Source organism: Aquarana catesbeiana, linkage group LG02 (assembly GCF_042186555.1).
Source record: "Aquarana catesbeiana isolate 2022-GZ linkage group LG02, ASM4218655v1, whole genome shotgun sequence".
Classification (NCBI taxonomy): Eukaryota; Metazoa; Chordata; class Amphibia; order Anura; family Ranidae; genus Aquarana; species Aquarana catesbeiana.
In genome coordinates this window covers 176,546,897-176,571,684 of record NC_133325.1, presented here as the reverse complement: position 1 = coordinate 176,571,684, position 24,788 = coordinate 176,546,897, and the positions used below count along the sequence as shown (strand labels likewise).

The 24,788-nt window shown below is 42.2% G+C and overlaps 1 protein-coding gene across 4 annotated transcripts in view; it reads right to left on the bottom strand.

Annotated features, from left to right (window-relative positions):
• Positions 1–24,788, bottom strand: part of LOC141127431 (17-beta-hydroxysteroid dehydrogenase type 6-like) — a 110,076-nt gene that overhangs the window by 23,074 nt on the left and 62,214 nt on the right. For all 4 annotated transcript variants that reach the window (XM_073613859.1, XM_073613857.1, XM_073613856.1 and 1 more), the window contains one exon: positions 22,892–23,150. In XM_073613859.1, the coding sequence (XP_073469960.1) occupies positions 22,892–23,150 (259 nt within the window). The remainder of the gene's footprint in view (positions 1–22,891; positions 23,151–24,788) is intronic.

Genomic DNA, 24,788 nt, shown 5'->3' with positions numbered 1-24,788 from the left:
ATCCAGAACCGAACGATTTTTTCTTTGGCGAACAATATTATATTCACATCTGCTTACTTTCACTGATAAAGTGGACTTTTTATCAATCTGAAAAATACTTTGATTGTTTAGCTCTACTAATGTTTTGGTATTTCTTTGCGTTAACATATTTCTGGTTCAGATATGGGTTTATGGTTCCAAATATTAAAACATGATGGAAGCTGATAGATCTGGTTTATACAAAATAAAGAGAAATGTGACATGTCTATTTCCTATGTATTATGGTGCTAAAAAGCATCACCCTACATCTTTAAAGTTTAAGAGGTTGCATACTCCAAAGCAGTGGTCCACAACCTTTTTGGTAACAGGGACCAGTTTTATGGCAGCCAATTTTTCCAGGGACCGGAGGAGGGGAGGGGGTGGGGTGTTCTGGATATCAAAGAGTCTGTTCTTAGCCCCCCTTCACACCACAACCCCCCTTTACAGTGTCCACATTCCTCCTTTACATCACAGTTACCCCTTTAAAGCAGTGGTCCCACAATGTCCTCTGTTCCCTTTCACATCACAGGGACTACATAGTAAAGGGATACTGTGATGTAATGGGAACTGCACAGCAAAAGGGGGACTGCACTCTAAAGGGGGTACTGTGATATAAAGGGGACTGCATTGTAAATGGTACCTGTCCGTGGGCCCGGGGGGCTGGCGACCCCTGCTCTAAAGAACATGCATTAAAGTGCAAAATACAGTGGAACCTCGGATTACAAGCATAATCTGTTCCAGGAGTATGCTCGTAATCCAAAGTACTCTCATATCAAAGCGAGTTTTCCCATCGAAGTCAATGGAAACGAAAATAATATGTTCCGCATTGACTTCAATGGGATGCAATACCGCATTTGGTCAGAGGCGGGGGGGGGCGCCGGAGAGCCTTGGAAACGGCTGAAAAGGCCGAGGTCACTCGGCAGCTGACCTCGGCAAACCTCGGAGAGACTTCCTACCTGAGATTTGCCGAGGTCAGCTGTGCTGTTACACACACTTCCTTTTTGCCTGCTGTTATTAACCTGTCTTTTCCAGACTAAACCAATTTGACAGTAGCCCAATTCGCAGGATGCCACAGTAGGTTGGCTTCACTGTAATATAGGGGTAGTATATAGAGATATGGAGAGTGAGCATATTAGTGAGGTGATGAACGTTCTATATTTATTTGTTACCAATGTGTAGCTTTTCTTTAAATTCTCAAAGTATCCCAACCTCCAGGCTTGAGATTTATCCACAGAATCACATCCCTTAGATGAAGTAGTCCTTCATACTTCCATAGCTTGCCCAGTGTTGGAAAGTGTTTTTCTACCACTAAATTGAGCTAACAAAGCTTAATGATGTTCCAGGCACATGCATCAAACAAGGCAACCATTGTTCAGTGTGGCACTGGGACAAGCAAATATTCAACACTTCATTGCTTGCCAAGTATCAGAGAGTGAGAAAAACTGCCTAGCCTGAGGCAGGGAAAAGCAGTGAAATTGGCCACTTTTCTGCCTCTGAGGTCTGTACTTACTGCATACTGACAAATTAAGAGAAAATGCTGGCTTTGACTTATTAGAAAACCTAGATTTTTAAAAGCATATGTAGCACTACCCCCGTAGGAGCCACTGGGTAGGATGAGTCCTCTGTTATTTGCCTCAACCCTCTCAAGAACCTCAGCCCCTCTTACACACCAGGTTGAGTGTAGAAACATACAATATCACAGGAATTCACTGAAAGTAATGCTTAGTACCCAATAGTGATTAGTACCCAAAAGAGCACAGACACCAAACCAGGTAGTAAAGGCAAACTTAATATATTGTCACCCCATATGGTTTGTAACTAGGCAAGCAAAAAATGGATTAACAATGGTAATAACACAATTTAGCATGCAAAGCGATTCAAGTGATCCTAAAGTCTCATTTTTTTTTTTTTTAGTTAAAAATAACAAACATGTCATACTTACCTTATAAACAAAAGAGCGCAGCGCTGGATATAAACAAAATATCGTGCTATGTGCCAATATTTTTAAAATATAAACAAAGAAAAGTGCACAATTTGTTCACAAAAAATAAATACATAAACATATAGTGAAAATAATTTATGCTATGTGCAAACACTTATAACTAGAGAGAAGTGCACATTTAATCCACCAAAATATTATCCGTGAATATTGAGTATAAAATAAGAATTGCTAATCCATTTGTATAAAGTCCATAAATTGTAAAATTATCGCTGTTGGATAACCGACTTCCACCACTGTGAATCCCGTCACCTCAGAAAGATTTAAGGCTTACCAGATAGCCTATGGAAAAAGGCATGAACCGATCTCCTCTTAGGATGCTGCACCTTCTGTGGATGGGTTTCGCTATAGAGTACTAGGTGGATATTCTCAGATCGTCAGCCATGGAGGAAAGCCATTCGCAACAGCAATTGGTGTCCAGGAGAAAAGAAAGAGATGCTCCGATAGTGTAATAAAGCTTATGGTTCCTTTATTAAAACCGCCATATAGCCATTCAATATACAAACATCCTTGCAAGGAAAAGTTTAAAAACAGCTCCGGTGAATAACGAAAGTTCGCGCATGCGCAGTACGTGCGTGCGTGTCTAGGGTAGACACGCACGCACTGCGCATGCGCGAACTTTCGTTATTCACCGGAGCTGTTTTTAAACTTTTCCTTGCAAGGATGTTTGTATATTGAATGGCTATATGGCGGTTTTAATAAAGGAACCATAAGCTTTATTACACTATCGGAGCATCTCTTTCTTTTCTCCTGGACACCAATTGCTGTTGCGAATGGCTTTCCTCCATGGCTGACGATCTGAGAATATCCACCTAGTACTCTATAGCGAAACCCATCCACAGAAGGTGCAGCATCCTAAGAGGAGATCGGTTCATGCCTTTTTCCATAGGCTATCCGGTAAGCCTTAAATCTTTCTGAGGTGACGGGATTCACAGTGGTGGAAGTCGGTTATCCAACAGCGATAATTTTACAATTTATGGACTTTATACAAATGGATTAACAATTCTTATTTTATACTCAATATTCACGGATAATATTTTGGTGGATTAAATGTGCACTTCTCTCTAGTTATAAGTGTTTGCACATAGCATAAATTATTTTCACTATATGTTTATGTATTTATTTTTTGTGAACAAATTGTGCACTTTTCTTTGTTTATATTTTAAAAGTATTGGCACATAGCACGATATTTTGTTTATATCCAGCGCTGCGCTCTTTTGTTTATATGTTTAGTGGTGCCCCCTATCAGGGTTATAGCATATAGTCGCAGGATACCTTTTCACAGGTTTATATTTCATTCAATAGGTTTATTTTTACTCATAACTTTTGTACACCTAGCGCAATTTTTTTTCTTTTTAAAAAAAAAATGTCATACTTACCTGCTCTGTGAAGTGTTTTTGCACAGAGCAGCCAGATCCTCCTCTTTTCAGAGATCGAAGATGGGTTGGAGCGACTTGGTCACGTCATCATACTACCAGGAAGTGAAGATGGATGCCATCTTACTTTGCCAGAATTGTTTTGATGGAGACATGCACATGTTCTTTTACCTATGTGAGTAATACTCGCTTTTATTAAAGGATTAGTTTTAGGGTTTTACACTATATAGTGTTTTTATTCATATATATAACACATTTGGGAGTTGGTGACATCTACTCTGGAATACATCCTGAGACGTCATCCTCGTAGCTGTTATAATCCCGGCTGGAGCATTGCCATAGTGAGAGAGTCCCCAAAGTGTGTTTGACCTGCCTGTTCTCAGAGGGTCCTTGAGTATTGGTAAGAGGACATCTTATTTGGGTGTTGGAGCTGGAACTATACTGCACGAGTGCATTTATGGTGGCAATAGTAGTCCTAAATTGACTGGCCATGCACTGTCCAAAAGAAAAGGCGGATGGTAGCGGTAGCGGAGGGGGCAAGAGAACAAAGAGGGCTTGTAGAATTTGGGAGGGGCAGTCCTTTGAGATGTTCTTCTGCCGGCTATCATTTGGCACTTTAAGAACGTTGGTGCAAGGTAGGGTTCGCAGCCTTGCATTGGACATGGCAATGTCGAGGCACAGTCCACCGCCGAAGCATAGGGGAGGGCACCATCTGCCAGGGGAGCGGAGGATCAGGTAAGTAAGTCGGTTTCCCCTCTGCCCCAGACAAAACGAGCAAATAATCCTTGTACCAGAGTTGGGCTTTAGGTTTCATTACTGTCTGGAAGCATATCCTAAAACTATATTCAAAAGAATCTATTTTCCAGATCAATTGAATTGTACTGATCTGTGAAGTCCACATCTGCTTAGGAAGCAAGGAGATGCATACTTAGAGAATGGTTTAACACATTACATCCAACTTTGCAAATGATACAGAATTTTGCTTTATCTAGAAAATCTATCAGTTAACCACCACCTGCCCGGCCTATAGACAAATGATGCCCGGGTGGGAGCACTGTTATCATAGATGGACATTTGACGTCCTCCCGGGATCATGCCATGGGCCGCACTGCAGCGCTATCTGTCATCTGCTGTGTCCACATCTCCTCACTTGCTTACCAAAATGTATACTGTGAAGAAGGAGCACTACCCTGAGCTATCCTTCTCTTCCAAAACCTGACACTGTGCTAAAACACTGTCCCTCACAAGCAGGTTCCTTTCCCTACCACACACTGGCCCTAAGCACTCCATAATGATGTAGGGTCCCTTATTTAAAAGGTTCCCTCACCCAAGATGGCAGAAGTCTCACAAGGATTCAGCGTCCAGTCAGGCTACTTTCCTCTCTCAAGACACCATATGGAAGCTCTGAAGGACCAATTCTCTTATGAAACGTCAACTTACTATGCAATAAAGGCACAAGGCCATCTGCAGGTGGAAAGGCTAACTGCACCTGTCTTAAACACATGGGAAACAATAGTTTTCTATAGTGTATGCCTTTGTGTTGATCTATGCAGATCAAACATAGCTCAGTGGACTTGGTGTGAGCAAGCCCTCTGAGCAGAGGCTGCCTTCTGTAATGAGGGCAATCAGAAAGCGGTATGGTACAGGACCTCTGCTTCCTAGATCCATACTCCTTATTGTTTGTCTGGCTGGTCTGACTAATGTGTAATAGAATGTTTTTGAAGTTACAAGCAGTGTTCAGAGTCCAGAGGAGTTCTGGCTGCTTGGAAGGCTGGCAGGGAGTGAACCTGGAGAGTAGCCAAGACAGAGTGTCTCTGCTGGAGTTGGAAAGGTTACACTGCGAATCAGTGATACACATTGTACAGACTGTATATTTGTTTACAGCAGTAAATAAACGCTGACCATTGTAAGCAGCCCATGGTAAATGTTTTGTCTTAGCCCTCTAACTGCCACTTTTGCTGGACAGCCTGGTCTGTTAAAGGAAGTTAAAAAATAACAGACTTACTGGGCGGATCACTAGGTAAAAATAAAGAAATGTAAAAAAACAAAAAAACAAAGAAAAACAAATATATATATATATATATATATATGTATATATATATATATATATATATATATATATATATATATATATATATATATATATATATATATATATATATATATATATATATATATATATATATATATATATATATATATATATATATATAGATAGTTAGGTCCATATATATTTGGACACAAGGACAATTTTCATTTTTTTGGCTCTGTATGCCACCAGAATAAAATTACAATGAAACAATCCAAATGAATTTGAAGTGCACACTTTCAGCTTTAATTCAAGGGGTTGAACATAAATATTAAGTACAAATTGTAGGAACTGCAACCATTTTTATACACAGTCACCCCATTTTCAGGGGCTCAAATGTCATTGGACAAATGAATATAATCATAAATAAAATGTTCATTTTTAATATTTTATTGAGAATCCTTTACTGACAATAACTACCTGATGTCTGGAACGATCTGGAGGATGGGATAAACAGTTCAATCTCTGTATTTGCAAATGATACTAAGCTAAGCAGGGCAATAACTTCTCCGCAGGATGTGGAAACCTTGCAAAAAGATCTGAACAAATTAATGGAGTGGGCGACTACATGGCAAATGAGGTTCAATGTAGAAAAATGTAAAATAATGCATTTGGGTGGCAAAAATATGAATGCAATCTATACACTGGGGGGAGAACCTCTGGGGTAATCTAGGATGGAAAAGGATCTGAGGGTCCTATTAGATGATAGGCTCAGCAATGGCATGCAATGCCAAGCTGCTGCTAACAAAGCAAACAATATTGGCATGCATTAAAAGGGGGATCAACTCCAGAGATAAAACGATAATTCTCCCACGCTACAAGACTCTGGTCCGGCCACACCTGGAGTATGCTGTCCAGTTCTGGGCACCAGTCCTCAGGAAGGATGTACTGGAAATGGAGCGAGTACAAAGAAGGGCAACAAAGCTAATAAAGGGTCTGGAGGATCTTAGTTATGAGGAAAGGTTGTGAGCACTGAACTTATTCTCTCTGGAGAAGAGACGCTTGAGAGGGGATATGATTTCAATTTACAAATACCGTACTGGTGACCCCACAATAGGGAGAAAACTTTTTCGCAGAAGAGAGTTTAACAAGACTCGTGGCCACTCATTAAAATGAGAAGAAAAGAGGTTTAACCTTAAACTACGTAGAGGGTTCTTTACTGTAAGAGCGGCAAGGATGTGGAATTCCCTTCCACAGGCGGTGGTCTCAGCGGGGAGCATTGATAGCTTCAAGAAACTATTAGATAAGCACCTGAATAACCACAACATACAGGGATATATAATGTAATACTGACACATAATCACGCACATAGGTTGGACTTGATGGACTTGTGTCTTTTTTCAACCTCACCTACTATGTAACTATGTCTGGAAGCCATGGACATTACCAAAAACTGGGTTTCCTCCTTTCTGATGCTTTGCTAGGCTCTAACGGCAGCTTTTTTCAATTGTTCTTTGTTTGTGGGTCTTTCTGCCTTTAGTTTTGCCTTCAGCAAGTGAAATGCATGCTCAATTGGGTTGAGATCAGGTGATTGACTCGGCCATTGCAGAATATTCCACTTCTTTTGCTTCAAAAGCTCCTGGGTTGCTTTTGCAGTGGGTTTTGGATCATTGTCCATTTGTACTGTAAAGTGCCGTCCAATCAACTTTGCTGCATTTGGCTGAATCTGGGCTGACAGTATATCTCTAAACACTGCTGAATTCATCCGGCTGCTTCTGTCTTCTGTCACATCATCAATAAACACCAGTGACCCAGTGCCACTGGAAGCCATGCATGCTCATGCCATCACACTGCCTTCACCAGGTTTTACAGATGACTTTGTGTGCTTTGGATCATGAGCTGTTCCAAGCTTTCTCCACACTTTTTTTTTCTTCCCGTCATTCTAGTATAGATTAATCTTAGTTTCATCCATCCAAAGCATGCTTTTCAAGAACTGGTCTGGCTTTTCTGGATGTTTTTTGGGAAAGTCTAATCTGGCTTTTCTATTCTTCAGGCTTATGAATGGTTTGCACCTTGTGGTGAACCCTCTGTATTTGCTCTCATGAAGTCTTCTCTTGATTGTAGACTTTGACAATGATATGCCCACCTCCTGGAGAGTGTCCTTCACTTGTCTGTATGTTGTGAATGGGTTTTTCTTTACCATAGAGAGGATCCTGCGATCATCCACCACTGTTGTCCTCGTTGATGTCCAGGACTTTTAATGTTGCTGAGCTCACCAGTGCGTTCTTCTTTCCTCAGAATGTACCAAACTGTTGATTTGGCCACGCCTAATGTTGCTGCTATCTCTCTGGTGAATTTGTTTCGTTTTTGAAGCCTTACAATGGCCTGTTTCAATTGCATTAACAGCTCCTTTGAATGTATGATGTAGGTTCACAGCAATAGATTCCAAATGCAAATACCACACTTAGAATCAACTCTAGACCTTTTACCTGCTTAATTGATGAAGAAATAACGAAGGAGTAGCCCATGCCTGGCCATGAAACAGCTTTTGATTAAATTGTCCAATTATTTTTGGTCTCTTGAAAAAGGGGCGATGGCTATACTTAACCACTTCAGCCCCAGAAGGATTTACCCCCTTCCTGACCAGAGCACTTTTTACAATTTGGCACTGCGTCGCTTTAACTGCTAATTGCGCGGTCATGCAATGCTCTACCCAAACGAAATTTGCGTCCTTTTCTTCCCACAAATAGAGCTTTCTTTTGATGGTATTTGATCACCTCTGCCGTTTTTATTTTTTGCGCTATAAACGGAAAAAGACTGAAAATTTTGAAAAAAAATGATGTTTTCTACTTTTTGTTATAAAAAAAATCGAATAAACTAAATTTTAGTCATACATTTAGGCCAAAATGTATTCGGCCACATGTCTTTGGTAAAAAAAATGTCAATAAACGTATATTTATTGGTTTGCGCAAAAGTTATAGCGTCTACAAACTAGGGTACATTTTCTGGAATTTACACAGCTTTTAGTTTATGACTGCCTATGTCATTTCTTGAGGTGCTAAAATGGCAGGGCAGTACAAACCCCCCCAAATGACCCCATTTTGGAAAGTAGACACCCCAAGGAAATTGCTGAGAGGCATTTTGAGCCCATTGAATATTTATTTTTTTTGTCCCAAGTGATTGAATAATGACAAAAAAAAAAAAAAATTTACAAAAAGTTGTCACTAAATGATATATTGCTCACATAGGCCATGGGCTATGTGGAATTGCACCCCAAAATACATTCAGCTGCTTCTCCTGAGTACGGGGATACCACATGTGTGGCACTTTTTGGGAGCCTAGCCGCGTACGGGGCCCCGAAAACCCAGCACCACCTTCAGGATTTCTAAGGGCACACATTTTTGATTTCACTCCTCACTACCTATCACAGTTTTGAAGGCCATAAAATGCCAAGATGGCACAACCCCCCCCCAAATGACCCCATTTTGGAAAGTAGACACCCTAAGCTATTTGCTGAGAGGCATGGTGAGTATTTTGCAGCTCTCATTTGTTTTTGAAAATGAAGAAAGACTAGAAAAAATTTTTTTTTTTTTTCTTTTTTCAATTTTCAAAACCTTGTGACAAAAAGTGAGGTCTGCAAAATACTCACTATACCTCTCAGCAAATAGCTTGGGGTGTCTACTTTCCAAAATTGGGTCATTTGGGGGGGGTTTGTGCCACCTGGGCATTCCATGGCCTCCGAAACTGTGATAGGCAGTGAAGAGTGAAATCAAAAATTTACGGCCTTAGAAAGCCTGAAGGCGGTGCTTGGTTTTCGGGGTCCCGTGCGCGGCTAGGCTCCCAAAAAGTCCCACACATGTGGTATCCCCGTACTCAGGAGAAGCAACAGAATTTATTTTGGGGTGTAATTTCACAAATCCCTATGGCATGTTTGAGCAATATAACATTTAGTGACAACTTTGTGCAAAAAAAAAAAAATATGTCACAATATAAAATATTCCATGGACTCGACATGACTCTCAGCAAATAGCTTGGGGTGTCTACTTTCCAAAATGGGGTCATTTGGGGGGGTTTTGAACTGTCCTGGCATTTTATGCACAACATTTAGAAGCTTATGTCACACATCACCCACTCTTCTAACCACTTGAAGACAAAGCCCTTTCTGACACTTTTTGATTACATGAAAAAATTATTTTTTTTTGCAAGAAAATTACTTTGAACCCCCAAACATTATATATTATTTTAAAGCAAATGCCCTACAGATTAAAATGGTGGGTGTTTCATTTTTTTTTTTTCACACAGTAATTGCGCAGCGATTTTTCAAACGCATTTTTTGTGGAAAAAACACACTTTTTTAAATTTTAATGCACTAAAACACACTATATTGCCCAAATGTTTGATGAAATAAAAAAGATGATCTTAGGCCGAGTACATGGATACCAAACATGACATGCTTTAAAATTGCGCACAAACGTGCAGTGGCAACAAAATTAATACATTTTTAAAAGCCTTTAAAAGCCTTTACAGGTTACCACTTTAGATTTACAGAGGAGGTCTACTGCTAAAATTACTGCCCTCGATCTGACCTTCGCGGTGATACCTCACATGCATAGTGCAATTGCTGTTTACATTTGACGCCAGACCGACTCTTGCGTTCGCCTTAGCGCGAGAGCAGGGGGGACAGGGGTGCTTTTTTTTTTTTTTCTTTATTATTTTTTTGCTTTTTTATCTTATTTTTAAACTGTTCCTTTCATTTTTTTTTTTTTAAATCATTTTTATTGTTATCTCAGGGAATGTAAATATCCCCTATGATAGCAATAGGTAGTGACAGGTACTCTTTTTTGAAAAAATTGGGGTCTATTAGACCCTAGATCTCTCCTCTGCCCTCAAAGCATCTGACCACACCAAGATCGGTGTGATAAAATGCTCCCCCAATTTCCCAATGGCGCTGTTTACATCCGGCGAAATCTAAGTCATAAAATGCTTGTAGCTTCCGGTTTCTTAGGCCATAGAGATGTTTGGAGCCACTCTGGTCTCTGATCAGCTCTATGGTCAGCTGGCTGAATCACCGGCTGCATTCTCAGGTTCCCTGTTGAGACAGGAGAGCCAGAGAAAAACACAGAAGACGGTGGGGGGGGGGGCATTCCCTCCCACTGCTTGTAAAAGCAGTCTAGAGGCTAATTAGCCGCTAGGATTGCTTTTACATGAAAGCCGACCGCTGGCTAAAAAGAATGATACCAAGATGATACCTAAACCTGCAGGCATCATTCTGGTATAACCACTCAAAGTCGTGAATGGCGTACCTGAAGACAAAAAAATGGTTAACAATAAAGCACAGTAAACTGTAAAGTATAAAAAATTGCATACCTGAAAAGCAAACATGATAAAACATAATAACAATAAAACATTGCAGAATAGAATACAGTAAAAAAAGAGCAGAACAATAGAGAGAGAATAGAGAGAGAGAGAACAATAAAACGACAACTATTTTTTTTTTTTTTTGTTTGTGTTTTTTTTTTTTTTTTTTTACACTTTTTTTTTGTAACTGTAACTTTTATAACTGTAACCGGTTCCAGGTTCGGGTCTCTCAAAATGCGATGGCATCTTGGGAGACCCTGTGAAAGTGTGCCTAGTCTGTGCAATGCTGTACCCTACGCTAATACTCAACTAGTGAATGGTAGCGTTCAAAACATTCACCAATGCAAAGACCAGGATTGTCAGGACAGGAGGGACAATAATAGCGGGTGTCACGCCTATATCCGCGCTTGCTGCAGACACATCTTTTTTGGGGGGGTTCGTTGGGTAGGGGTACTCGGGAGGACATATAAATGCCTCTCATGCAGCCGACTGCATTTGGTTGGGGATGTGAATGGGGGAAATACGGGCGCTGCAGAAGCGGTGGGTTCACAAATTAGGATTGGCGAATGCAGCAGGAAGGGCACTATGGGCACGACAGGCCTATGTTTGTCTTTTTGGTGGCAGCGCGACACTACTTGTGCTTGCCACCTCACCAGCTTGAACTGCACTTATGGGACTCGCCACGTCACCAAGTGTTACTGCAGTGCTGGTTTGACTACGACCGGGGTGTACTAGGCCGCTGGCGCTTGCCAGTTCACCAAAACGCTACAAAAAAAAGTGACAGTGATCGATCGATACTGCACTTGGGTGGGCTGGGCTGGGCCGGGCGGAGGGGCAAAACGCAGGTGCTAGCAGGTATCTGGGCTGATCCCACTAACACTGCGTTTTTGGGAACCCTAAACTGCTGGGGACGCTAGTATAGATCTGATCGGATCAGATATTGATCCGATCAGATACTATACCACTAAGGGAGGTGTACGGTGCGTGCGCGGGTGTTAGCGGTACTGGCGCTAACCTGACGCTGCCTGGGGCTGGCGCTTGCCAGTTCACCAAAATGCTACCAAAAAAACTGTTAGCGATCGCAGGGATCAGGCCTGACTCTGTGAACGCTGCAGTTATGCGTTTAGTGTTTTGCAAGTGTCAGTGATCGATCGATACTGCACTTGGGTGGGCTGGGCTGGGCCGGGCGGAGGGGCAAAACGCAGGTGCTAGCAGGTATCTGGGCTGATCCCGCTAACACTGCGTTTTTGGGAACCCTAAACTGCTGGGGACGCTAGTATAGATCTGATCGGATCAGATATTGATGCGTTCAGATACTATACCACTAAGGGAGGTGTACGGTGCGTGTACGGTGCGTGCGTGGGTGTTCGCGGTACTGGTGCTAATCTGACGCTGCCTGGGGTGACGCATATCACCGCCGGGCGATCAGGGGGCTAAACCTTTATTCGGTAATAAACGGCGGGTGCCCTGACACTATATAAAATAAACAAACTAACCAACGTCACCCGTAACAGTTATACGGTGATCACTGGTGAAAGGGTTAACTAGGGGGCAATCAAGGGGTTAAAACATTTATTAGGTAGTATATGGGGGTCCCTGTCACTATAAAACGCTGACGGCGAACCTAAATATTTACCTCACTAACTAGCGTCACCAGCGACACTAATACAGCGATCAGAAAAATGATCGCTTAGCGACACTGGTGACAGGGGGTGATCAAGGGGTTAAAACTTTATTAGGGGGGGTTAGGGGGGTACCCTAGACCTACAGGGGGCTAATACTAACTGCCCTACCACTGCTAACTGTCACAAACTGACACTATGCAGTAATCAGGAAAAAAACAAAACAAAACAAAAAAACTGCTTGGTGTCAGTTTGTGACAGGGGGGGGGGGGGATCGGGGGTGTTTAGTGTGCCTGGCATGTTCTACTGTGTGTGTTTGTGTGTTGGTGCACTTACATGTCTTCTCTCCTCGGCGCTGGAACGGAAACTGGCCAGCCGAGGAGAGATGACATCACATCCTCTGCCTCTGTGTACTATACAGAGGCAGGAGATGTTTCTCATTGGCTGGGAGCGATCGCGAGGGGGGGGCCACGATCGGATGGTCTCCCCCTCATCTCTGATCGCTTCCAACCAAACGCCGACCGCCGATGGCACCGTGGGGGGGTCCGATCGGACCTCCCGCCCGCGGGAAGGCAATCACGTACCAGGTACGTGATTTTGCCTGCCCGTGCCGCTCTGCTCACGTATATATGCGTGAGGCGGTCGGCAAGTGGTTAAGAGCTGTAATTCCTAAACCCTTCCTCCGATTTGGGTGTACATACCCTCAAATTAAACCTGAGAGTGTGCACTTTCAGCCCACATTTATTATATAACTATGGCTTGAATATGTTTTGGTAAATACCTGAAAAAACTAAAATTGTGCCTGTGTCCAAATATATATATACAATAGACCTAACTGTATATACACAGTTTTTTGAAAAAGTATTCATACCACTTGAAAATGTCCACATTTTGTCATGCTACAGCTGAAAAATGTAAATGTATTTTATTGGGATTTTATGTGATAGACCAACACAAAGTGGCACATAATTGTGAAGTAGAAAGATAATGATAAATGGTTTTCAAAATTTTTTACAAATAAATATCTGAAAAGTGTGGCGTGCATTTGTGTTCAGCCCCCTTTATTCTGATACCCCTAACTAAAATCTAGTGGAACCAGTTGCTTTCAGAAGTCACCTAATTAGTAAATAGAGTACACATGTGTGTAATTTAATCTCAGTATAAATATGGCTGTTCTGTAAAGCCCTGAAAGGCTTGTTAGAGAATCTTAGTGAACAAACAGCATCATGAAGGCCAAGGAACACACTGCAAACACACTGCAAACTAACACTGCACATCACCCTGAACGCACCATCCCCACTGTGAAACATATTTGTGGCAACAGCATGTTGTCAGGATGCTTTTTTCAGCAGAGACAGGGAAGATAGAGCCAGGGCCGGTGCAACCACTAGCCAATTAGGCAGCCGCCTAGGGCGCACTGCCGCCTAGGGGCGCATCTGACCCTTGCCTCCCCCTTCTTGTCGCCCCCCCAAGCTCCCGGCAGAGCCGCTGATAGGGGACCCAGACAGCAAGGAGTTCGGTGCGGCAGGCGGGCGGGTGGTAGCCTTGCAGTGCGGTGTGCAGCTTCTCCCCTCTCCCTCCCATCGGCTTTCACACATGCTGGAGGGAGAGGGACATCTGTGTAACAGGGCAGGCAGCCAATAGCGCTGCTCTTCTGAGTGGGAGGGCGTCACTGCTAAGTTGCTCCGCCTCCTACTACCTCCTTAGCCAATCAGATTGCCCAGCCCGCCACATTTGACTAGAAGATGCTAGTGGCCAGAGCAGGGCGGGATGGAGAGGATCCGACATACCTGAGTATGATGAAGAAGGTATGAGATCAAACATGAGATCACAATGGATTGCTGGCTGCAGAAATGGATCAGTGTGTTCTCCTTCTCCCATCGAGGGATTCCTCTCTGTCTTCTCACACTGCTTTTTATCTGTGTTTTTATTTACACTGAACACAGGACAGGAGAATGCTGATTAGACTTCTGCAAGACACTGCAGCTCTTTCTATAGCTATATATTCCATCCAGGATTTGTTTGACCTTTTATTTGTTATCTTTGAAGGAATTATCTGGTCAGGCTGGGAGCTTCTCAGACCTGTTAACCATTTACTGTCCTCCTGTGCTTGAGAAATGACTTTTGTTTTTTTGGCACATGGTTATATCTTGTAAACTCCTGTTTACACATAGTGCAGTGATCAATGTATTTACACACTGGTCACTGCTAGCCTAGGAAACACTTGTACCATGTCCGCAGTCTCTGATCATCTCCTGTACTATATCCGCAGTCTCTGATCATCTCCTGTACTATGTCTGCAGTCTCTGATCATCTCCTGTACTATGTCCGCAGTCTCTGATCGTCTCCTGTACCATGTCCGCAGTCTCTGATCATCTCCTGTACTATGTCCGCAGTCTCTGATCATCTCCTGTACCATGTCTGCAGTCTCTGATCATCTCCTGTACCATCTCTGCAGTTTCTGATCATCTCCTGTACTATGTCTGCAGTCTCTGATCATCTCCTGTACTATGTCTGCAGTCTCTGATCATCTCCTGTACTACGTCCGCAGTCTCTGATCATCTCCTGTACTATGTCCGCAGTCTCTGATCATCTCCTGTACTATGTCCGCAGTCTCTGATCATCTCCTGTACTATGTCTGCAGTCTCTGATCATCTCCTGTACTATGTCTGCAGTCTCTGATCATCTCCTGTACTATGTCCGCAGTCTCTGATCATCTCCTGTACTGTGTCCGCAGTCTCTGATCATCTCCTGTACTATGTCCGCAGTCTCTGATCATCTCCTGTACTATATCTGCAGTCTCTGATCATCTCCTGTACCATGTTTGCAGTCTCTGATCATCTCCTGTAGTATTTCTGCAATAAGGCTCGATTCACACCTATGCATGTTGCTTTTGAGCGTTTTTGGAGGTTTTTTTTCATGCTTGCCGCGTTTTTGAGCCGCGTTTTTGCCGCGTTTTTGCCGCGATTTGCGTTTTGCGTTTTTTTTTTTTTTTTTTTTTTTTTTCATTTTTTTTACAGTCTTAAAAAAAAATTACAAAAAAAAAAAAAAAACGGCAAAAATGCACCAAAAACGCTGCAAAAACGCTGCAAAAACGCAGCACTTGCGTTTTTGATGCTTGTCCATTGAAAACCATTACATGCAAAACGCTGCTTTTTGCATGAAAAAAAGTCCCCGACCCTTTCCAAAAACGCAGAGATACAAAAAAGCATTGATGTGAACATGTTCCATAGGAACCCATGTTAAAAAATTCCCGTGCATTTCTGCAAAATGCAAAATGCATCAAAAAACGCGCTAGTGTGAATGGGGCCTAAAGGAGGGCTACAGGCATGGTAGGTGGTGAGGGAAGAGGGCTGTGGGTGCAGTGGGTGGTAAGGCAAGGGAGGCTGCAGGCACAGTAGATGATGAGGAAAGGGGTCCCAGGTGCAGTGGGTGGTGATGGAAAGAATGCCTAGGCACAAGTGATGGTTAAGGCGGGGCTGTAGAGAAAATTTTAATGTATCATACAGGGCAAGGGGCTTCATGATCCAGAGCCCACCAAAATCCTCAGCACCAGGCCCATGATGCTCTTAATCCAGGCCAAACGGCCAGGGTCGCAAAGGTCGCACTTGCAATCAGGCCCTGGTGTTCACAGTGAAATAATTAGAAAGTGCACTGTCATATTGTCACACAATACACACTGGGATCTGTGATCAAAGAGTGTGTTGTGCTATTATTTAATGACACTGCACAAAGCCATTCAGTGTGGTTTTTTTTTGTTGTTGTTGTTTTGTTTTTTTTGGGGGGGGGGGGGTGCAAGTTGCTGGTCTTGCCTAGGGTGCAAAATAGTCTAGCACTGGCCCTGGATAGAGCCAAATACAGGGCAATCTTAGAAGAAAATCTGTTAGAGTCTGCAAAAGACTTGAGACTGGGGCGCAGATTCACCTTCCAGCAGGACAACGACCCTAATACCACTTTAATTTTAGCCACATTCAAATGTTTTCTAAATGGATGAGGCAACAGCCCTAACACAGATGACTTCTATTTCACAATCTCTTCACCACTCTGGACCCTATGATCTTTGATCTTCCATCTAAAGAAAATTTTACCTGGTTGATTGCTAGTTCCCTGGAAAAAAATTGGTCAAGAGCGTCTGCTACTGCTCAGAAACAAAATCAGTTTTTAGGACAATGATTATTTCAGGTCTTAAGGAACCATTAAGAGGACCACACAAGTGGATATACTCATTGTTGCACCGTACCACACATAGCAAATGCCTCCCATTCATCTACCAGTGCAAGTATGTGAAAACTGTAGTTGCTTCTATTTTGCCTGTTAGAATTTTCTGACAACAGAAAGTTTCAAGCATGTGTGTGATGACATGAAGTCATATACACTGTCTGAATCTGGCAGGAGAAGAGGACCCAATAAAAAATATGACCTTGCCTGTTCCAACCATTTCAGTTTAAAATATGCATAGCCAAAACTTTTTCTTCATTTTTGTTTTTGATAGAGCAGGGAAGGGTTAAAACCCCTGACAGTTTTTTTTTTTTTTTTTGCCATTGGTACTACTGGATATATTTTACTTCCCTTCCTGTCTTAGAAAAGGAACAGAAGGTTAATGAAAATCTGAGGGAAACTTTAGGGGAGTATCCCTATTGAAAGATTTCCCCCTTACCTCGTTCTGGGGACCAGGGGTGTAAATAAGTGAGGGCGTGTATGAGGAGGATTTGGGGGAAAATTTAATGCTCTATTGGCCTTATTTCTCCTGTGGGTCACAGGTGTGCGCTTACTTCTGCACTCAACTGACCCAGATACACAAATGTTAAATTGATAGTAAACTCTCATTTATTATTTTTACCTACTGGTAAGCTTGTAATAAGGCTTACCTGTAGGTAAAATAAATATCTCCTAAACGTACGTAGTGGATGATAGGATCAGCAATGGCATGCAATGCCAAGCTGCTGCTAATAAAGCAAACAGAATATTGGCATGCATTAAAAGGGGGATCAACTGCAGAGATAAAACGATAATTCTCCCGCTCTACAAGACTCTGGTCCGCCCGCACCTGGAGTATGCTGTCCAGTTCTGGGCACCAGTCCTCAGGAGGGACGTACTGGAAATGGAGCGAGTACAAAGAAGGGCAACAAAGCTAATAAAGGGTCTGGAGGATATTAGTTATGAGGAAAGGTTGCGAGCACTGAACTTATTCTCTCTGGAGAAGAGACGCTTGAGAGGGGATATGATTTCAATTTACAAATACTGTACTGGTGACCCCACAATAGGGATAAAACTTTTTTGCAGAAGAGAGTTTAATAAGACTCGTGGCCACTCATTACAATTAGAAGAAAAGAGGTTTAACCTTAAACTACGTAGAGGGTTCTTTACTGTAAGAGCGGCAAGGATGTGGAATTCCCTTCCACAGGCGGTGGTCTCAGCGGGGAGCATTGATAGCTTCAAGAAACTATTAGATAATCACCTGAATGACCGCAATATACAGGGATATGTAATGTAATACTGACACATAATCACACACATAGGTTGGACTTGATGGACTTGTGTCTTTTTTCAACCTCACCTACTATGTACTATGTACACCATTTAGGAGATATTCTAGCCGCCAGCAGCAGCCGATGACATCACCGGTGCATGCGCTTTGAAGGAACAACATACCCGTGCTGTTCCTTCAGAGCTGTGTGCCGCGGCCAAAACTCCAGCTGCATATGCGGGAGTGACGTCATCGCGGCTGGGGCCAGTCAAGCAGACGAACCCGGAAGGAAGACCGGGTGAAGATGGAAGCACCTACAGCAGTGACAGCAAACCGCTGGTGGGCTTCGTTTTCAGGTAAGTCCTTCATAATGTGCTAGTATGCTTTTTTTTTTTAGAATTTACTATTGCTTTAACCACTTCCGGACCGCCCACCGTGGATATACGTTGCTACTTTGCCTTTAAATACCGGGGTTATGGCAGCAGATAGCTGGTGAGCGGCCTGCTATAACATAAAAGCGCTCTCAGCAGTGGATTTGCCATGAGATCACTTTTATGGGCGGCGGAAGGGCTGCCCCCCTCCTCCCGCTGTGTCCTGATGGTCTCCGCCGCTTACTGGAGCCGTGGGTAGCGGCGGAAATGATCTGATCCCTGGAATGGATGGGCAGGAAGTCGACTGAGGGCAAGATGGCCCCCACTCAACTCTATGCTCTTGGGGGAACGGAGCGACGTCAAACGTCACTTCCACCCTCCAGCCATAAAAGGGTCAATTTTTTATTTTTTTTTAAAGACATTTTTTTATTTATTTTTTTGCTTTTAAGTGTAAATGTGAGATCTGAGGTCTTTTTGACTGCAGATCTCACATTAAAGAGACCCTGTCCTGCTTTTTTTTTCTATTACAAGGGATGTTTACACTCCCTATAATAGGAATAGAAGTAATCAAAACGTTTTCTTGTAAAAGGGACAGTGTAAAAATAAAAAAATATAAAATAAATAAGAAAAAAATATATACATTTTTTTAAAGCACCCTGTCCCTCGAAGCTCGCGCACAGAAGCGAACGCATATGCAAGTTGCGCCCCCATATATGTAAACGGTGTTCAAACCACACATGTGAGGTATCGTCGCGATCATTAGAGCGAGTGCAATAATTCTAGCCCAAGACCTTCTCTGTAACTCTAAACTGGTAACATGTAGAAACTTTTAAACGTTGACTATGGAGATTTTTAAGTACCAATGTTTGTCGCCATTCCACGAGCATGCACAATTTTGAAGCATGACATGTTAGGTATCAATTTACTCAGCGTAACATTATTTTTCACATTATATAAAAAAATGTTGCTAACTTTACTGTTTTCTTATTTTTTAATTCAAAAAAGCGTATTTTTTCCCAGAAAATTTAGTTTGAAATAACGCCGCGCAAATACTGTGTGACATAAAATATTGCAATGACAACCATTTTACTCTCCAGAGTCTTTGCTAAAAAATGTATATAATGTTTGGGAGTTCTAAGTAATTTTCTAGCAAAAAATACTGAAACAAGTGTCAAAAATTGGCTTGGTCCAGTAGAGTCTATCAAGCAGTTATTTGGCTACATGATTTCAATACTATGAGGGAGTGATCTTTACAGGGGAAGGGGGCCCTGGACCTGGACCCAGTACAATGCAATGCCCCACCTATAAGGTCTGGGCTCCCTGCCCCATATTAAAAAAATAGTACATGTAAATAAAAGAAGATCCTCACTGGAGTACTGAGTACCCTAAATATCAGAAGACAACACTCCAGTCCAACGAAAGAATGCCTTCTGTTAAGATTTGAGCCACCCTGTATTCCCCAGATCTAACCAGAAGATGCATGATGTCACCCTTGCCGAATGCTGCAGGTGGAAGACGGGTGTTAGTAAAGCAAGCATAAGAAAAAAGTTGATTGAATGTAGCATCCTCCAGTTCATAGTGTATGCAAATTTGTTTTTAAATCACAGTAGCTGGGTGAGTCGGGTTAATTGATTGGGGTTAACTGTAGGTCAGGCCTCTGGTACCTCTCCTAGTTCTAGAAGCTTGGAGAAGTTTCTAGAAGCTAGTGGGTGGAGGCCAGGAGGTCCTGATCTGCATGTTTGTGGGGATCTGGCTAATTCTCGGGCAGGAGGCCTGGCAGGGTGGCTGGATCAGCCCATAAATATTGTGGAGCCTAGCCAGCAGGGAAGTCGGGTGGAAGGTGGAGTGAGAGTCTGGGAGGGGACCCTGGAACTGAGGGGGGCTCTGCCTCCAGGCTCGGAGCTGAGAAAGGAAGAAGGACAGAGGGATCTCTACTACCCCACAGTCTCTTCTAGGTGACCCCCTGGCTTGCAAGGAATAACCTGGGGAGCAGGAGGTCTGAACAGCAGTCTTTTCAAAAGCAGCAGGGTTTCCAGGGACAGTGTGAGTACCTCTAGACCCCAGGGCCCAAAAGGGAGAGAGCCACCTGTTGCTATATCTAGCAAGCTTTCTGGGACAGTGCCAACAAGCTAAACCTAATCCCTTCTCCTGGGACATTTCACCAAGCTGCCAAGTAGGCTAGTATTTTCAAGAGAGGGGACATAGAGCTCCCGCAAGTTGGGACTTTGCTAAGGATTCCACACAGGGGACACAGAGCTCCTACAAGGGGAATTTTCATTGACATTCCCAGTAAGACTGTTGCTGTTCCAGAGGGAATACAGTCGAGGATTTGTCATTTTTGCTGAGTATATAGAGAAGGAAGTTGTCCTCATTTGTTCTTCAAGTCAAGTTGGGGATCCTATAATCCCTGTACCCTATCAAAGCTGTTTTCCCAAATAAAACAACAAAAACAAGCCCATGGACAGATTCCTTGTATCTGAATGAGAGTTGAAAATGTGTGTTGCCTGGCTGTGCAGGAATAGGGGGGCGCAAAATCCAGCGGCCCTCTAGGGGGTATCACTACAAAAAGGTACAATACTTTTGAGGTGCAAATTGCTACAAGAGGGGCAAGACCCTATACGTTGACCTAGCATTTTACTGCAAGGTCCACTTTTAGATAAAACTAGACAAGGGATCTGCAGGATCAAATATGACATTTGCAAAATAGAAGAGATTTTAAATATGTAACTGCAGAAAATATGTCTACCACTGAAAACTAAAGATGAGCTCAGGAGTCCTCCAAAATCATCCCTAACCTGAACTGCCAAATTCCTACTTTTTTGTACTATAATGACTTCAATGAGCCGCAGGACAAGAAAGGATCCAGCCTGCAGCTCATTGTAGTACAAAAAAAAAAAAAGTTTAGAGTTCCAGTTGGAAATGCGTTCAGAGATGGCCAAGCTCATTTCTACTGAAAACATATGCTGGACACTGGGTGAAATAACAATTCAAAATATCTATTGGAAATATACTATGTTGTCAAGAGTATTGGGACACCTGTCTTTACACGCTAAGGGACTTTAATGGCATCCCAGTCTTAGTCCGTAGGCTTCAAAATTGAGTTGGCTCACTCTTTTCAGCTATACCAGCTTCAACTCCTCTGGGAAGGCTGTCCACAAGGTTTAGGAGTTTGTCTATGGGAATGTTTGACCATTCTTCCAGAAGCAGATTTGTGAGGTCAGGCACTGATGTTGGACAAGAAGGCCTGGCTCGCAGTCTCCGCTCCAATTCATTCCAAAGGTGTTCTATCGAGTAGAGGTCAAGTTCCTCCACTCCAAACTCTCTCATCCATGTCTTTATTGACCTTGCTTTGTGCACTGGTGCGCAGTCATGTTGGATCAGGAAGGGACCATCCCCAAATTGTTCCCACAGGGTTGGGAGCCTGATATTGTCCAAAATGTCTTGGTATGCTGACGCCTTTATTGTTCCCTTCACTGAAACTAAGGGGCCAAGCCCAACCCCTGAAAAACAGCCCAATACCATAATCCTCCCTCCACCAAATGATTTGGATATCCTGATTGGACCTCTTATTGTGGTTTCTGTTAAATCTTGTGTGGCACCCTCTAGTATGTTGTGCCCAATGCATGGACCTTTCCTGTTAAAGGACACTGAGGGTGAGGTTTGATCTTTGCTTCAACTTTTCTAAGGAGCCGGGGAGGGGCCCCTCCCATCAGGAAGAGAACTATTCTGCCTTGATACTGTGTTTTTTTCCCATTTGTTTCTGTCAGCAGATCATAACCCCCCTATGTCTGCAGTCTCTGACCCTCTCTTGTATCATGTCTGCAGTCTCTGACCCTCTCTTGTATCATGTCCGCAGTCTCTGACCCTCTCTTGTATCATGTCCGCAGTCTCTGACCCTCTCTTGTATCATGTCCGCAGTCTCTGACCATCTCCTGTAGTAGGTCTGTAGTCTCTGACCATCTCCTGTATCATGTCTGCAGTCGCTGACCATCTCCTGTAGTAGGTCTGCAGTCTCTGACCATCTTGTGTATCATGTCTGCAGTCTCTGGAGGGCTGTCAGTGCCTGAAGAGGTGGTACTGGGAGCAGTAGCCACAGGGACAGCTAGCACTGGAAATCTTTTTGCTACACCATAGGGGCCTGCGGTCCCTGCCTGTAAAAGGCATCTGCTTTAGGCCTGGCTGAGCCAGTGTCAGGCCTACCAAATCAGTGTTAGCTAGTCTGGAGAGTGAAAGAAAGAAAGCGATGTGCAGGAGGAGAGAGGAGTGATGATCTGAAAGGAAGTGATGTGCGGGAGGAAAAGAGGAGTGTGTATACTGTGATGTATATAGAAGTCCCAACTTTGACCTTGATTATCTGGGCATCTCATAAGTTCCCCATCCCTATCCAAGTTTATTTCCCCTCAATAACAATACAAAAACAAGTGCAAGGAGTTTCATGTCTATGGAAGCTGGAAATCGTGTGCCTGTCTGGGCAGGGTGACAGATGGACCACAATACTCAGCAGCTCCTACGGGGCTACCGCTACACTTGTGACAATTGTTGTTTTTCATACCTGTTTATGATGTCGGGTTTGTCTTTGAAATACAATTTTTTTGCTCTATAACTTAGTGAATTTTGCAATGTTTGTGTATCACATGGGATGTCTAATTACCTTAGGGTGTCAGAGAATGCCTCCACGCCAAATTTAGATATAGTGTAACCACCTGGAACGAGTGCCACCCTGCCAAGGATGCTGGAAACATTAACAATTCGTCCACTGGCTCGTCTGATAAGGGGTAGTAACGTAAGAGTTACATCAATCATTCCGAGTAAATTCACTTTCAAAGGTTTTAAAAAGTCATCATTTTTCAGCCAACCAATTGGAGCAACTGGACCACTAATGCCAGCATTATTCACCAGTCCCCAGAGTCCTGGAAAAATATTTTGGACAAGATAAAGAACAGTAAGAAAAAAATAATAATAATAATAATTATAGGTAATGGCAGTAACAGTCATTTATGAATTGGCAAGTATATATTCTCATAAGAAAAAAAATTGTGTCAACAAAACATAGAAGAGTGACAGCAAAAAAAGACCAGAGTCCATTGAGTCTTTTTTTATGTTTTTGTTTGTCCCCCCGCCCCATTTTCTTTAACCTGTGTGTCCATATTAAAATCACTCTCTCCACTGGAAGGCTGTTTTCTTCTAGGCCTGGTCAGGTCTTCTTGATTGATTGTTCCTGCCTGTCTCTGGAAGAAGCTTCCAGAAGAAGAGTACGACAGTTAACCACTGGGCTATGAATCTTTACCTGACCTCAGCCAATCCCTGGGAGGCTCGCCCAGAAAGTATGTTTCACGGTCGCCCACCTGGCCCCCACCTCCCCTTGGCCATTGCATCCCGTGTTGCCCGCACGCAGACCACATAACCTCTGCGCTTGGTGCCAGGGAGCTGCCTCCTACTGAGGGCTTCATCGCCCCCTCCCAGCCAAGAACTGAGTAGTAGACATGTGTGGTCTGTTTAGGTCCGAATTGAAAATTATTAGAATTTCCGAATTTCTGAACGGTCCGAATTTTTTTTGTTATTTTGGATTCATTTAAATTCGGTACTATTGTAATTCGGAAATTCAGATACATCCGATTCAGATCATCCATTTAAATGAATCCAAAATAACAAAAAAACCCATCTTTTCAAATTCGTATTCGCAAAGTTTTCAAATTTCGAATAATTTTCCAATTTCCAAAGAGAATAAAATAGAATAGAAAATAAAGGAATAGAATAGAAAAAAAAATAATAGCATAGAAAAGAATATAACAGAAAATAAAACAGAACAAAATAGAATAGAAAATAAAAGAACAGAATAGACTAGAATATAATAGAAACAAATAGAATAGAATAGAATAACATAGAATATAACCATCTTCTGAAATTCAAATTCTGAATACATTTGAATACATAAGAAAAGAATACAATAGAAAAGTATAGAATAGAAAAAAAGAATAGAATACAATAGACTATAATAGAATAGAAAGAAAGAATATAACCATTTTCCAAAATTCAAATAGAATCAATTCAAATGTGAATAGAATATAAAAGAATGGAATAGAAAATAACAGAATAGTAAATAAAATAATACAATAGAATAGAATAAACAAATAGAAAAATAATATATAAAAAAAAATAGAATAGAAAGAATAATACCATTTCCCAAAATTCAAATAGAATCAATTCAAATTTGAATAGAATAGAAAATAATAGATTAGAATAGGAAGATGGTTATATTCATTCTATTCTAATCTGTTGTTTTTTTTTCTATTCTACTCTACACTATTCTTTTCTATTCTATTCAAATTTGAATTGATTCTATTTGAATTTTGGAAAATGGTTATATTATTTCTATTATAGTCTATTCCATTGTTTTTTTAATTCCATTATTTTCAATTTTATTCAAATTTAAGAAGATGGTTATAATCTAAGCCCAATTTTATTGCATAATGTGAAAGATGATGTAAATAGATACCTAACATGTCACGCCTCAAAATTGCACACGCTCATAGAATGGCGCCAAACTT